Below are 16049 nucleotides of genomic sequence, written 5' to 3' on the forward strand. Positions count from 1 at the left end.
TCACACACCACTTCATAAGATTTGTTAACGCAATTTTGTACAATCCTGAATCAGCCTGTAATTCCTATTGTGTTTATGACCATAGGCAAAAAAAAGTTGAGAATAGCTGCTTTAAAGTTTGCATTTATCATCACATCAGCATCCTCATGAAGAAACAGTACAGATGAAAAAGAGAAACCATTCGTCATCATGAATGATCATTAAATTTAAAAAAGCACTTGTTCATTAAGGGCAAAATATCACCCTCTCAAAACCTCAGGATACGATACAGGGGTCTCAGGAGACAGCTGTTTGCTGTTTGCTGACTTAAGTCCATAGTTCAGGTAGTTGTCTACCAGGTGAGGGGCAGGCAGGCACTCCAGGCAACAACAACAAAAGGAAATGTTGGGGGGGTGGGGAGGATCCCTCCAAAAAAATCAATACGATAAAAAGGCCAAAAAAGAGAGAAGGGAATCGAGGTAATCCAGAAAGTAATCCAAAAGTGGAGGAACAGCAGGAAGACAAAGAAATAAATTAATAAATCCGCAATGGAGGAATAGCAGTAGTAGAAGAAACAGACTAGCAAGGAATACATCTAGTCCAATATAGATGTTGGAGGCGCTCTCTCAGCAACAACAGTGGACAAGTCAACAGGCACTGGAGCTAAAGAGCAGCCGCTGTAGTTCTCCAGGACTTTCTAAAGATTCAAACGCCCCCCTCCAACCTTCTAGGATGTTCTCTTAGCCCTTATTGGCTGTTGACAGCCTTCCTCATGGCAGTCCCGATGAAAGTACTGCAAAATAGGAAATACTGTACAAAAGAAATACAATACATTTACGAGGGGGTGCTGATAAGTATTGAGCCTTTCCCAGAAAAAAATTGAGCTAGGAAGCTATAAATTGCAGTGTGTATTGGCCGATTTGTCTGTATTCAATGGTGCAAAAATCAACTACCTATGATTTTAAATTATCTTTCATGTTCAGGTCCAAAGTGAACATGGCAGCACCTCCAGAAAAGTTCAGTGTGGAAGAGCATAGGACTATAATCAAGGTCCTGTTTCTACAAAGGAAGGTGCAAAGCAGATCCATGATGAAATGTCACAAAGTATGGGTGACAGTGGCCCTTCATATGTAACAGTTAAATGTTGGGTTGTCCATTTTAAAACTGGCCATTTCGGTGCTGAAAGTGATAAACCCAGTGGAAGGCCTGTTTCTCTGTGCCTGCAAATGTGAAAGCCATCCCTGATCGTGGAGGACCTCCGAATATCAGCCAAAAGCATTGCTGTAGATCTGAGAATATCACGTGAGAGAGTTGGTGCCATTATCCACGATGACTTGGAAATGAGAAAGCTGTCAGCAAAGTGGGTCCCCAGACATTTGACAACCGAACAAAAGAGGAAACGTATGGAGTCATTGGTGGCTGTTTTGGAACATTTTGCAAGAAATGAGTCAGAGTTCCTGGACAAACTGGTAACTGGTGATGAGACATGGATCTACTGTTATGATCCTGAGACAAAGGACCAGTCTAAGGAATGGAGGCACAGTGGTTCCCCCAGGCCTAAGAAGTTCCGAGTGCAAAGGTAACTGCAGAAGCAAATGGCAACAGGTTTTTGAGATAATAAGGGAGTTCTGCTGGTGGACTACCTCCAACAGGGTTCAACCATCAATGGAAAATATTACTGTGCTTTATTGACAAAGTTGAGGCAAAACATCAAGGAAGAACATTGAGGAAAGCTCTCCAAAGGTGTCATCCTGTTGCATGACAACACCTCATCACACACTGCAGGCGAAACAATGGCAAAACTGACCTCCTTAGGCTTTCAAGTGATGCCCCATCCACCGTATTCTCCTGACCTGGCTCCTTCTGACTATTATCTGTTCCTCAGACTAAAAAAAAAAACACCTAAAGGGACAACGATTTGGGAGTGTTCTGGAGGCAACTAATGCTGCAAATGAGTGGTTACACCAGCAGTCGGAAGACTTTTATTTGCAGGGACTTAAGAAGCTGCAGGACAGATGTCGCAAGTGCATTGACTTTCTGGGGGAAATATGTAGAATAGTGTGGCAGTTACAGCTTCCTAGCTCAATTTTTTTCTGGGAAAGGCTCAGTACTTATCCACACCCCCCTCGTATTACCCACTCTTTTGTGATCCCAGATCCATCATATTTCAGAGGCTCTCTATTGTAGAGCCAGAAAAGACTCTGAAAACACATGAAAGGGCCTCTTTCTTGGCTTTTTTATTTGGGTTAACCAAAAAGTCCCATCCGAAAGTCCCGGTATTTGCCACCATTTCCTCTTCTTCCTCTCCTTCCCTTTCTCTTTCTTCTGTTGCATTCCTTGCTGTCATCATTTAGATTTTAAGCTCTGTGGGACAGGAGAGATCTAAGTCTTTTGAACCTCTCTAGAGCGCTGCCTTTTTTGTTTTTGTTATGCTCTGGGATTCTTGGCATGTCTTCAGGGATAAAGAGAAGCTGGGGCCTCTTTTTACTTTCTTAATGACCCCAAAGGCAGAGAGGAGATTGGGTTTATTTGCATTCTTTGTAAAAAATAAAAGAATGTGGCTGTAAAATAAGCGTTCTTTCAGTTAATAAAGTGGATGAGCATATATTCAGTATGAAAATGATAGGCAGGATAGATTCAGACTGAATGTAAATAAAAGATCTGCACTCAGCTCATGCAGGTTTTGGTGTATGTCCCGTGAACCCAGTGTAGTGCAGTGGAGAGAATAACAGACAGGAACTCATGAGACTTGGGTTCAAATCCCCTGTGGCCATGGAAATTCATGGAGGCGTTGGGACTGGTAAAACCACTCTTTAAATATCTCACTTACCTTGAAAGCCCTATTAAGGTTGCTATAAGTTGGTTCTGACTTGATGGCACATAACATACACTCACCATGGACAAAGGTGAAGAGGTGTTTCTTAGCCTTCTGCAAGCAGTTTCCTCATGAGTGGAAGGGGCTGAATCCTTCTCAGAAACAACTGCTGGTGAAAGGAAAGTGGTTCTGAGGCAGCATATCTTCTTGTGTTGCAGAGCCTCAGGGCTTAATTTGTTTCCCCTGTGATTGTTTTAGAGCTGGTGGGAGGCTGATCCCTTTCCTTCAAAGCAACCAGGAAGAGATGGCAAAAGAGAACCCATGCTCTCTCATTTCAGCTTCCTTCAGGGCCAAAGGAGAGCGGGTTTTCCATTCTTCTTCTAGGTAGTTGCAGAAGCGGTAGGGGGGGAATGGGCTTCAAGGCAGAAAGTTAATTGTCTTTGGAGTACAAGACCTTCTCCACAGTGGATCTGTTGGAAAGAAGGCCTTCCTTTCTCTCAAGGAAGAGGAAGTGAGCTTTAGAGGCAGGCCGAGTTCGATCCCCGATGCCTTCTAGAATGACTGTTGAGGGAGGAAGATGATACAAGGGCTCAAGACAATACAGTACCAGCTTTTCTGTGTTAGCAACAAAGATGCTGTGAGAAGGGCTGTTGCCACACTCACAGGGGTATGGAAATGGCTTTCAAATGTAATATACAGTAAATGGTCTCTGCTTTGTTTTAATTTATCCTTACAAGCTTAAGCAAATAATGAAAGTGAAACTGACTCAGAAATGACTGGTTTGACTCATCTTTGGTGCAGATGCCTGGTTTACATGCCTGCCTCTTATATTATTATAAAGGACAGAAATGCATCCAATTCACCTACTGATGTCCTGAGACTTTCAAACCACAATATGTTATGATGGGGGGGGGGGAAACTGATAATTAAAAGCTAAATTAAGTTGTTCTTCCCATCTCAAGTTAGACCCACTGAAGGAATGAGAGTTCTTAAGTCAACACTAATGGAAGTCCCATAGATTCCAATGTTCAGTACAGTGTTAGGCAGCTTTAGCTGCTCAGATATTGTTTTACAACCCATAATCCCTCACCATTAACTGTGTTTGCTAGAACTGACGGGAGTTACACTCGAACAACATCTTGAAGGCTACAATTGTTGACCAATGGTTTTAGAGTCTGTGAGACAATAGTTTGAGTGCCATGATGTCCTTGAAGACAGCAGTGCTGTAGTTATATTTTCAAGCTGTCAATAGAGCAAGTGTGAACTAACAATGTCACAATCTCAGAAGTATGTCTGTGTTAGCTAGGTTGGTGTTTGAATGACCTGTGCTGATATTTTAAGCAAAACATTTCAAATAATAGACTTTTCCTCCTTTTCTATAGTATCACCAGAACTTTTGCATCAGGCAAAACGGAAAAGGTGATATTTCAGGCGCTTAAGGAGTTGGGTCTTCCAAGTGGAAAGGTATATAAATTTTATTTTCCAGAATTATGAACTTGATTAGTTCTAGGTAAATGTCATGGGCTAACATTACTGTTAGGTTGGTTATTGGTAGAAGTTTATTCACTACCGTTTTTAACAATGTTCCTTGCTATTTTTGTACATTATCATTTAACTTTGCTTAAAGTCAGGACATTTTGAAGATGTACATAGAACATTGTCTGTTTCATTGTGAGTGCAAAGAGCTATTTCTCAGTTCTCTTGCTTTTTGGTTAAATTGTACTGATTGAGGTGCTCAAAATTTCTGCCCCTAATAAACATCACATAGACTACAGTCTTGGAGTCATCAGATTAGCTGGCCTGGCCTGTGAGCCACATTGCCATTTTATTTCTAGGAGTGTCTGTTCTTCCACTACCAGCCAGCACACTTAATGCTAATGAAATTAGACCATGAACTTTGTGTTGTATCATCTAAGCATTGTAAGAACCAATAGAACAGAATCAGTTTAGCATTACAGTACTTGGATTTCCTGTTAATTCTGAGTGTGTTTAATCAAAATAGTAAGAAAATGTTCAGGACAAAGTACAGTCAAGTTTTCCTCTTTATTTTTCCAGAATGATGAAATAGAGCCGTCAGCTTTTACTTATGAAAAATTTTATGAACTTACCCAAAAGATATGTCCTCGTACTGACATAGAGGATCTTTTTAGGAAAATGTAAGTTGATTATATGTATATATGTAAGTTGAACTTTAAATTGAATATTATTCCATCTGAGTGCTGTAATTATAACTATATAATGACTTTATGCTATGTTAATATGAGCAGTCAGATTTTTATTCTTCTTCCAATATTTAATCAAAATAAATATCCTGACAGTATGCTCCAGGAACTTCTAAATTAATGAAGAGTCTGGAAGTGTCTTTGAACTGGCTTTACTAACCTACAACATTAACTTGCTATTTTGGAGTTATTAACACAATATGTAAACTAACTAGGTTAAGAAAGTCTTAATGTTTGAAATTTCATACACTAAGATTTTGATATAGAAGACTTACATGTTGCTTTGTTAATCACTTTAAATTGTTACATAATGAAGTAGAGAAAAAGCTGCTTTATGTAGCAGGTATAGTAAGAATTACCCATTATAACAATGGACATTCTGAAAATGTACAGCTTAGATCAGTATAGAATAGATGATGCTGAGAATATGAAAAAAAATGTCAACATGTAAATCATACCTTCTGTAGCATCTTACATGAAAACTTACTTTTTCTAATAAATTTCTTTTCAGCAATGGAGACAAAACTGATTATTTAACGGTAGACCAATTAGTGAGCTTTCTAAATGAAGTAAGCTTTTTCATACATTAACTATCATACAAGTCTGTCTGCAGTGGCTTGCTTCTTCTGATCTTTTCATTGCATGCTCCATGCCACCATTTGCTATGTTCCTGATGAGCTGATCTTTCCATTTTGGCAATATCCAGGTGCAAAAATCAGCGCCAACCCTGCATCTTCTCCTGCTTGCTTCATGTTAGCTTCACCAGTTGCTTGTGCTCATTATTTACTGTAGTTGTAGCTGTGGTGTGCTGACTGTTTTTGGTGTTGTGTCCAGTGTGCTTCTAACCAAAGTGACTTGACATCTTTCTGTTTTTAGGAAACAAATGTTTGTGGGTTGAGCCTTCTAAATATTGGGGGGACAGTGAAGGGGAAGTCAATAGTGGATATATGTGTTGTTATTTTTAAAAAGTTACATGTGATGCAGTTTTTTAGAATGCAGAGTAGTGTAACAAAGAAAGTTTTGTACTGGCAAATCGCTATATGTTGCTTCATTGTTAGCAAAGCAAATAAATAATCATGTATCTTCTGAAATAAACAGGGAATGAAAAGTTTTTCACAGTATTTTTAAAAATTCCTTAATGTGTTAATGTAAATGCAAGTGATACTCACGTGAATCATTCATGATGTGGCTTAACATTTTGTCAGGATCTCGCTGACTCTTATCAGTCTGGAAGTCCACTTCTGTTATACTGTTTCTTTTCTGTCATGTGCAGAGATGGGAGAACCAAAAATTATAAAGCCCCTTCTTTTAGGAGACAGGGGAGGCATTGAGCTAAATATACCTTTGCAAAGTATCCCACACTCCAGTAATGACATCTGGTTTCTGATGGATTGCAGTGGAGTCCGTTTTTCTGCTAATCATCAAGATCTGGGAGCCACTGTAATTTTGTCTGTCTGTCTGTCACCAAAACAATGAGACTGAGTTATTTCCTATGACAATCAGATCAGTTTCTTTTAGGATGGTGCCATATTAGAAGAAGCAAGGCAACTACTCTTCTGTCCACCTTGATCCCTGATGTTCTCTTTCTGCTGGTGAAAGGGAGTGGATTCAATAGTTACAATGATATGTAGAGTATATATCCATATCAGCAAGAAGCAATAAGTGAATTTAGGCACGAGAGTATGGGGGATGAAGGTTGAGAAAGAGTGGTTTAGGCAGAATGGAAGAAGTCCAATCATCTGCCTATGAAAACTCAGGTTTTTTTCTTTAGTTTTTTTTCCAGTATAAATTTACTTTTTTTAAAAAAAAATAGATTCCCTGTTTTTGGAATCTTCATGCACGACTCCTTAGCTCAGGTATATTCTACACTATTTCATTTTTGTGTACTGTCACTTAGGATACTAGCGAGCAATTAAAATGAGATCATTACTCTGTTGCTGTTTCTTTCGTCTGAGCAGCAGTGCCATCCAAACTGAAATACATGCTCAATGTGATGGGTTTGGATAGTCGGTAGCTTCTTGTGCTGACCCAGCTGCCTTTTTGGTAGCTGATCTTAGAGCCAGAAAAGGGAAGAGCAGGGAGGAGCTGAATTACACCAGGTCCATACCCCACAACCAGGTCATTGTGCTTGCCAAAAGCTAGGCCATGATCAGGATAATCTTAAGCGATTTCCAGCATCTCTAGGCTGGGAGGGTTTTTACTTCAGCAAAGTCTCAAAGTGCTTAGTATTGACTTGGCCAAACCTTAGCCATCTCGGAAGTTAGGATTGTACCCCCAAATGGGAAATATTTCCTCAGCTTTGGCTTCCGAAATGCTACTTCAAACCCAGTATATGAGTCCTCTAACCAAAAAAGGTGAACATACTAAGATTTTTTTTAAAAAATTCACTGTTAGTGGTGTCTTATAATTACATTTCTGCTCCAGTGGCTTGAAGTACAATCTTAAGCAAATATTCTCTGAAGTGAAGTCTCATTGAGTTCAGACAGCTTGCTCCCAAATAATTGGGCTTAGGATTGTAGAAAATGCTCAACAAAGGAAAGAAAAAAAACAGGAAGACATTAAAATAGTATGAACGAACATTTTACTTAAAACGTCAGGGGATGCAATTTACTTCAATATTGTCAACTGACTTGTATCACGAGCATAAAAATTCTGATCTCATTGAGTTCCTGAAGCATCAATTTTGGTGAATTGAAATTTCCATCCTTCAACTCTTAACTCCTTTAGCTTCTGACATCCCCTCAAACATCTCTGAAGCCTCAAAAGCAAGACTTCTTTCTTTTCCCTATTCCTTGGCTAGGTGATATGTTTCAGAAACTGAATGGCTAACATTGCCATTAAAAGTTATTATACAGAGGCCAAAATGCTCTTGTATAGCTAGGCATATAGCATAACTTCTAGAGACAAATTGTCTGTAGCTGTTATTCAGTTGTCAGATAAGTCATATAACTCATTAGGCAACTGCTAATGGCTACAGTGATTTCATAACTTGGGGCAGTTTGTCTCCAAAAGTTATACTGCTTATGCTTCATCATCATGAATATCTACAAGCAGGATCTGAAGGCCTTGGGAATGGGCTTCAACAGATGGGAAACCTTGACATCTGAGCATTCAGCCTGGAGGCAGGTGATGCAGCATGGCCTCTCCCATTTTGAAGAGACACTTGTCCAGCAGACCAAGGCAAAGAGGGAATCCAGAACCCAGCAAAATCAGGGAGCTGGACAGATTGTATTTGTCTTCAGTGTGGAAGGGATTGTCACTCTCAAATTACCCTTCTCAGCCACACTAGACACTGTTCCAAGTCCTCCATACAGAGCATGTTATCATAGTCTTTCAAGACTGAAGGATGCCTAATCATGACTAGGTAAGAGAATTTGGGCCAGAGTCAGTTTCTTCAGTACAGTACTGCACATAATGAGGTGTGCCTTCACCTTGATTAATTCAGTATTCCTGAGCAACATCAGTATTCTGTTAAAGCTGACAGAAATACAGAATGCTTGAGACTTGCCTCTCGTGTTTTAGCTGTGCTCCTGTTAGTCATTTGAAGCACAGTCTTAACAGATCATAAAGTGGTTGTATATGAGAGTGTGTGTAGAAATATGTGTGTAGACTGGCAAATTATTATTCTGTTAAAACCTGAGAACTTCAGGCCACCCAAGTGTAGACTGTGAAAGATGGAAGGAAATACAGTTATTTTTAATTTCCTGTTAAAAGAAAGCAATGAATATCATTCTAGTGTCTTGAAGCTGTCTCTGGAAAAGGGCTCAGCAGGACATGGAAATGATCATGCCTGACTGAAATTGTTGGGCATAAAACCGAGAGCTGAAACAAGAAAGCAATTCACACGGTGCATAATAAACCTTATGGAATTCCCTGCTCATAGATATGTTGATGGCAACAAAGGGGATCAAGACATTTAATTAAGACAGTTAATTTATCATTGTTAAATTAAATCTCCAGGCTCATTGGAGGTATATTAGCTATCGGGGACCAACAGTAGTGGAGGTCTCTTCCACTCATATTCTGCTTTCGGACCCCTGGAAAGCATTTGTCTGGCCATTATTAGAAAAAAGATAGTGGGCTACATGGACCTTTGAGCTGATGTAGCAAGACTGGTGCAGTGGAGCAATTTATAGATTGGACTGTGGGGGTGGGTGGGATGTAGAAACTTAGAGGAAGCGGTTATAAGTTGAAAAAGAGAAATCATTATGTTCTTCAAAATAACAAAATGTATTCTGGGCAAATAGACTGTATTCTACCCCTGCATCCCATTACCCTCCTACTGCTCTGCATTGTTTCTGGTAGTACGCGGGACTTTATGTGTAGTGTAAGGAGGGCAAGGTTGTGTTCTGAACTTCCTTTGCTTTCTTCTTCATTTGATCTGAATATTATATATTATATTATTTTGAAACTAATGATGCAAAGCCTTCTGCTGCTCATTATGAACAGGTTGCATTTGCGGCTGGACTGGGCTTGCTAAGATTATGTGGTGCTTGCTTAGTAAAGCAGCAGTCTGTGTCTAGCTGTGTTATGATTTCATTTGCTTTAATTTAAATGCCCAGGGAAGCTATGCATTACATTTTTATACATCTGTTCACAACACTGATTAAAAGAGAATGCCTTCCCAGGTAAATGTTTTGATTTGGCACTGCTTGTAAAAAATGTACTAACGTGGGCAGTAGACAAAGGAATGGTTTGGCTAAAAAAAAGTATTTATATTTCACGGAGTTTAGCTTGATGTTGAACAAACTATTTAAGAAATAGAAGTAAAAATTCCTTGGTACCTCTTATATAAAGACTGGCCTCTTCAAATCCAAAACATGTGGCCCTTTGCATTGTAACTCCAAATGCCACAAAATGGAGTTCACAACTAGGCATCCACCTAGATGGGGTGGTTTATATTGCCCTAGATTTATTTTGCTTGCAAATGCTTACATGCCACTTATCTGGCTGAAGAATGCTTAGTTTTGTTTTCTGTTTTGATGGAGAATCAGGCACACAAGGGGGTATTCAAATGCTCTATTACAAAGTAAAAAATCTTACGTCCTGTGGACTTCTGTTAGTGGTTAATATGTGAGCTAATCTCTTAGTGATGACTGGAGATGCATTTTGCCATCTTGCAGGTACCTGTCAGCCTTAGACGTTTGGCTAAAGTACCTAAAATCACAGGGTGGATAATTCTGTAGTTCACAACTTTTATTTGTTAAAATGAAAATAAGGCTTAAAAGCCCCATTGCTATCAGGACCTGGTGTTTGAGCAAGATAATTAGGATTGAGCTGTAGAGAAGGCCAGGGATGGTTTATTTATTATCACTGTTCCAACTATATAATACATACAAAAAGGTCTACAATAAATAATATGCTTTCTTTTTTGAAGGTGGTCAATAGAAACTTGATTTGACAAAAATCCTTGCACTTACACACTATGCTTGCACCCATGTTAAATTCCGTATGACATATTTCCTAGCTCAAAGGGTTTATTTGTGTTTTTTCCTCTTCTTAAGTAGAAAGTATTTTGTTTATGTTAACATTGTACCTGGCCATGCATCTGTCCTTCTTTTGCATACAACTTCAGATATAATTCTGTGCAGCCATGTTCCTTACTAAAGCTAAATAAGCACTTACTTAACTTTTATATGAGTAATAAAAAAATAAGCTACTACCCCTGTTGCCTCACTACCTTGGCTGCCGTCATCTGGGCCCACAGTCTGTGCTGCTGCCATCCACTGCCACTTGCTTCAACGGCCTGCACCGCTATGGCTTGCCTTAAGGGAATCCGGGCTGCCCTTTGCAAAGATGGTGGCTGTGGCTTCCCTGTTCTAAAAGAAGCCGCAGCCACCATCTTTGCAAAAGGCAGCCATTGTCCCTTATGACAGGCTGTGGCTGTGGAGGCCACCACAGCGGGCAGCAATGGATGGTGGCAGCAGTGGGCAGGAATGGATGACAGCAGCGCAGGGCAGTGGTGGATGACAGCAGTGACTAAGGTAGGGGGGGAAGGGGGCAAGGGACAGACTGTGGGGCTGGGTGGCTGCCTATGGTCCTGCTGATCAGCTGATTGGTGGGTCCAAAGGCAGAGTGGGAAGGCCATAGGCAGAGAGGGAAGGCTAGCCTTCCCTCTCTTCGTATGGGTGATGAATAAAAAATGGACAAATATTTGTCCTTTCATATTTGTTGGGGTCTCTAGAACTCATGAATACGAAGGGACAAATATTTAATAAATCAGAGATTTTGAATGACTATTACAATTCATTTTTTTAAATTCATCCCCCTGTCTAGTCAGGGGCACAAGCTTTTGTGGACTGCAGCCCTCTTTGTTAGATGAAGGTGCCACAATTTTCCTTGCTGCAGTTTTCCTTTACTGAGTTTGCTGCAACAGGCTAACATGGTGAACTGATAATTTCTCTCCAGGGTACCAAGAATTTTTATCTTGTCACTACGCATGATAAAAATTAGTAATTTAATCCTGTCTCTTCTATGCCAATTTTAATGTCCAGTAATTCTGACTTACGTGTGTTTGCCTGACAAACTGGCACGTTACGAGATGAGTGTACCCATTCCGTGAAGTTGTTTATTGAACTTGTGTCATTTCACAACACGATCTGTGAACTATAGTGGAAAAATTCTCTCTCTATGTATATGTTTTCACACTGGGGATGAATGGCAGTAGTTCAGAAAGAAAAAAGTTGTATAATTTGGAAAATTCAGAAGATTATTTCAGAAATGATCTAGTAGGAACTAGTTTGTGTGTTTAAAACTAATTTTAAAGTAGGAGAGATGAATTTATTAATGAATTTCAAATAATTTACAATACATACAACTTGAAGTTGTTTATTGTGTATCATTGTATATTAACAATGCTAATATATTAGCTTTTATATTTATATATAAATGCTGATTTATATATTAGCAATGCACTTATTGTGGGCATGTGTTATAACTATTCTACCTGAAAAGAATGTTAGGCTTTCTTTTTTTTAAAAAAAAAGTCTAAAGTAAGTAGAAAACTGAAGGATAAGTAGAAAAAAATCAATTTAAAAATCAACTATTTCCCTCTAAGCATTGATACAATGTTTGTAGAAGTAGAGTTGCTCCCGAGTCATCTTTCTTAACCTGCTTTCCCCTTTAACCTTAGCATCAGCGAGATCCCCGGCTGAATGAAATTTTATTTCCATTCTATGATACTAAAAGAGCAATGCAGATAATTGAGACCTATGAGCCAGATGAAGACTTGAAAAGCAAAGGTAAGATGAAGGTGTTGTGAAATGATCATTTCTACAGGTGATGTGGTTTTCTTTGAAGTAGCTTGTGTAGGTGTCTCAGGTACCCAGGCTTTTGTCTCATGGCAGGGGACATCCCTGACGTACATTCATTCCTTTTGCATCTTTGAAATAAGACAGTGAGGTGATTCATCCTGGCATTGTGCTGCCAGAGGATCTGCCAGTGCCCCTGAGTAAAGCTGGTTCTGGCTGCAACCGTTTAACCTAGGACTGAATCAGCAAAACTAAATGGCCTTGTCAATGTCCCATGGGGAGACAAAGGAAACAAAGGCAGAACTTGTTCAAAGAAGCCTTTGGGTGAGAACAGTGAGAATAGTGAGCGATGAGGCCTCTCAGGAAGAGAGAGAGAGAGAAAGAAACAGGCAAGATTGGGAAGGAAGTGCTGTGACTACACACTGTGAATCACACTCAGCAAATCTTTTCTTCCTTTCCTTTCCAATGGCTTTCAGTGGCTTACTAGCCTCTTAGGCTGACACACGAGCTGCATGACCATAGCCTTGTGATACGAGTTGAATAAGCCTCGTACTTATTCATAATGAACCTACTGTGCTATTATTCTAGACCTAGTTCAAAGTGCCTTTTGCAACCTTTAAGGCCAGGTCACCTGAAGGAGTATTTTCTCTCATATTTATCTGCATGGCTTTTAAGATCATCCTCTTACTGTGGATGCTCTGACCAAATAAGTCTAGTGGTGAGAGCAGTGGTGCCTTATCTGTGGACTGCCTTCCCTGGACAGAATCACCCGCTACTTGATTTCAGATCTTCCCAGTGCTGGAGGACAACCTTTTTGTTCTACCTGGCATTTTAAGAATCTTTTGGAGCTTTTAGCTCTCTGCTTAGTTTTAATTTTGCTGCTGGTGCTCCCCATTGTCGCTTATTTTCTCATGCTTTTCTTATGTCTTGTTTTAGTTGAGTGATTGATTCTCACTTTCTTTATTTGTCTGTACACTGACCAAAGAACATTGGTTACAAGGTATATTTAAATGCACAATAAATAAATAATAAATAAATAAGTTGGTCTTTAAGGTGTCACCATGTTTGTTTTTTAATTTTTATTTTCACTTTGTTTTCACACAGTCTTTGTTTTCACAAATTTAGTCTGCTTGCACAGACTAACATAGCTACCCTTTCTACAACTGATAAAGAATTAACACATTACTTGTGCAAGTGCCATTTACTACTTAGAGCCACTATGGACCCTTTCAGTAGGTAGTACAGAGTTGTTGATTGAACTAAAATAAGAAGGTTGTCAAGTTTTTATAGTCTGCAGAAATCACATAGCTGGTTGGACAACCATACTCAATTAGTGCTTGTTAATAACTCTCAGTATCAAACTGGAGGGAGATCTCCATCTAAATGTCACTCCTAGAGCATATGCTATTTAAGACTTTCATAATATTAACATACAATTGCTTCACACGTTGCCATTTCATTCCAAACAACATACAAGTGCATACTCATTTCTTTCTACACTCGTATATCATTTCTTCACATCCTTGCTCATCACTAGTTTAGGAGAATTCTAAATATAGAGCCATGGGTGTTGTACCAAATACAACAACCATTTGGTTTCATAGTCAATTGAAATTAGAGCAGCTGGAGGTGCTCCCTTCCATCCTCAGTGCCTCCCCACCAGAATAAATGCATGGGATATATAATGCTGTGCTTTCATGCTTTTTCAGGTCTCATGTCAAGTGATGGGTTTTGCCGGTACTTGATGTCAGATGAGAATGCACCTGTCTTCCTAGACCGCTTAGAACTATACCAAGAAATGGAACATCCTTTGGCTCACTACTTCATTAGCTCCTCCCATAACACATATCTCACAGGAAGACAGTTTGGTGGGAAGTCATCTGTGGAGATGTATAGACAAGTCCTTTTAGCTGGATGCAGGTTAGAACCTATGGGTGTGTTAGAGGGTAGCTATACTGTAAAATGGGTTACATTTATCTGAATCATCACCACCTTGGATTCAACAAATACATGTATGACACATATATTAGGTTACCAACATTGAATAAAATACTGAAAATCGTAAGGGTGTTATTGAAATTTTCCAGTGATAAATTAAAAAAATAAAATGCAAGATGAGCAAAAGACAAAATAGTTTGTTTTACCAATCAAATGTTATTTCTTTTGATCACATATAGGAGCAAAGAAAATGTACTGGAGTCCTATGGATTTCATATGCATTTGTTTATATCCAAATGAATCTATATTAATGTATTTCAAATTTATATTTAACTGCTTATAAATATGTGGTGAATTCAACTCAAGATGGTTGAATAAATGCTATCTAGTTATTTTCTATCAGACACTTTCTAGCTATGTAGGTAATATGTTTTAAGGTAGTGACTTTCATGCCACATAATATGAAGTAAATTCTGTTAATTGTGCATTTAGTGGGTAATTTCGGTTGCACAACTCTACTTGCATAATGAGAATGATGTCATTGGCAGCAGAATATTGCCATTGGTTCAAAGCTTCCTTTTGTGATTCTAGGGTATATGTAACTAAAAAATAGTGCAACAAAGTTGTTTGCACCCCAAGTCAGAAAACAAAGCTGTTAATGGCATCATTCCCGTTGCACAGGCAGATCCTGCCCAGTGGGATTTTGACTGTAAAAGACAATTGCTTTAAAAATGAAAAGGGATTCAGTACCTCCTGCTCCTCTTTTTTCAGATGTGTTGAACTTGATTGTTGGGATGGCAAAGGTGAAGACCAAGAACCAATAATAACACATGGGAAAGCAATGTGTACAGACATACTTTTCAAAGTAAGTCTTGTAATCAATGTAAAAGTCCCAGTCTCATATCTTTCAGTACACTTCTTTCTCAGTTTATGAGGAACTCAACTATAGTGTTATGCTGCTGTTCCATCCAATTATCTTAAAGATTTTCTATGCCTTCCATACACCATTATTTCATAGCTTTCACATGATTTGCTATCACTAACCTGTGCTACACACTAGCCATCTATTGTCAGAGCAGGGAAGTACCTCATCCTATCACTGCAAGATGATATGCCACTCCCTGCTCTGACCACAGGCTGCTGGTGGTGCAGCAACATTCAGCAACAAGTCTTCCCAAAACTACAGGTTAGAATTTATTCTGTATCTCTTGTATGTAATAATAATAATAATAATTTATTGTCATTGTAAGTATATACACATACAACAAAATTCACAGACACCCAGAGACCAGACACATGCACACACATAAAATTCCCCAAACACTCCCCACCCACTAAAAGTCCCCACTAAAAATACAAACATCTACACCGCAGGCCAAGTAACATAGTCCAACTAATTATTCACTACTGGTGGTCTTTAAGCTCATTATTAATTGCAATTATAGCTCTGGGATAAAAACTATTGAGAAAACGTGTGGTCCGAGTCTTAATTGTTCAATATCTTCTGCCAGACGGCAACAGTTCAAAAAAGTCATAAGCAGGATGGGAAGAGTCTCTCAGGATGCTATGTGATTTCCTTAGACAGCGGGATGTGAAGATGTCATCCAGGGTTGGTAGCTGGAGCCCGATGATATTCTGGGCAATTTTAATGGTTCTCTGTAGAGCTTTTTTGTCCGCTACAGAGCTACTCCCAAACCATGCCAGAATGCCATAGGTTAGGACACTCTCAATGGTGCTACGATAGTATGACAGAAGTAAATGCTGAGATACATTTAACTTGCCAAGCATTCTCAGGAAATACAGCCTCTTCTGTGCCTTCTTCATTAGCATGTTGGCATTTATAGT

The 16049-nt window shown here is 39.2% G+C and overlaps 1 protein-coding gene across 14 annotated transcripts in view; it reads left to right on the forward strand.

The window, feature by feature from the left end:
• Window positions 1-16049, forward strand: part of PLCB4 (phospholipase C beta 4) — a 354479-nt gene that overhangs the window by 256876 nt on the left and 81554 nt on the right. For all 14 annotated transcript variants that reach the window (XM_073003183.2, XM_078388138.1, XM_073003175.2 and 11 more), the window contains 6 exons: window positions 4177-4258; window positions 4850-4950; window positions 5528-5585; window positions 12149-12257; window positions 13976-14186; window positions 14976-15069. In XM_073003183.2, coding sequence (XP_072859284.1) covers window positions 4177-4258; window positions 4850-4950; window positions 5528-5585; window positions 12149-12257; window positions 13976-14186; window positions 14976-15069 — 655 coding nt within the window. The remainder of the gene's footprint in view (window positions 1-4176; window positions 4259-4849; window positions 4951-5527; window positions 5586-12148; window positions 12258-13975; window positions 14187-14975; window positions 15070-16049) is intronic.

This window comes from Pogona vitticeps, chromosome 1 (assembly GCF_051106095.1).
Source record: "Pogona vitticeps strain Pit_001003342236 chromosome 1, PviZW2.1, whole genome shotgun sequence".
Taxonomy (NCBI): domain Eukaryota; kingdom Metazoa; phylum Chordata; class Lepidosauria; order Squamata; family Agamidae; genus Pogona; species Pogona vitticeps.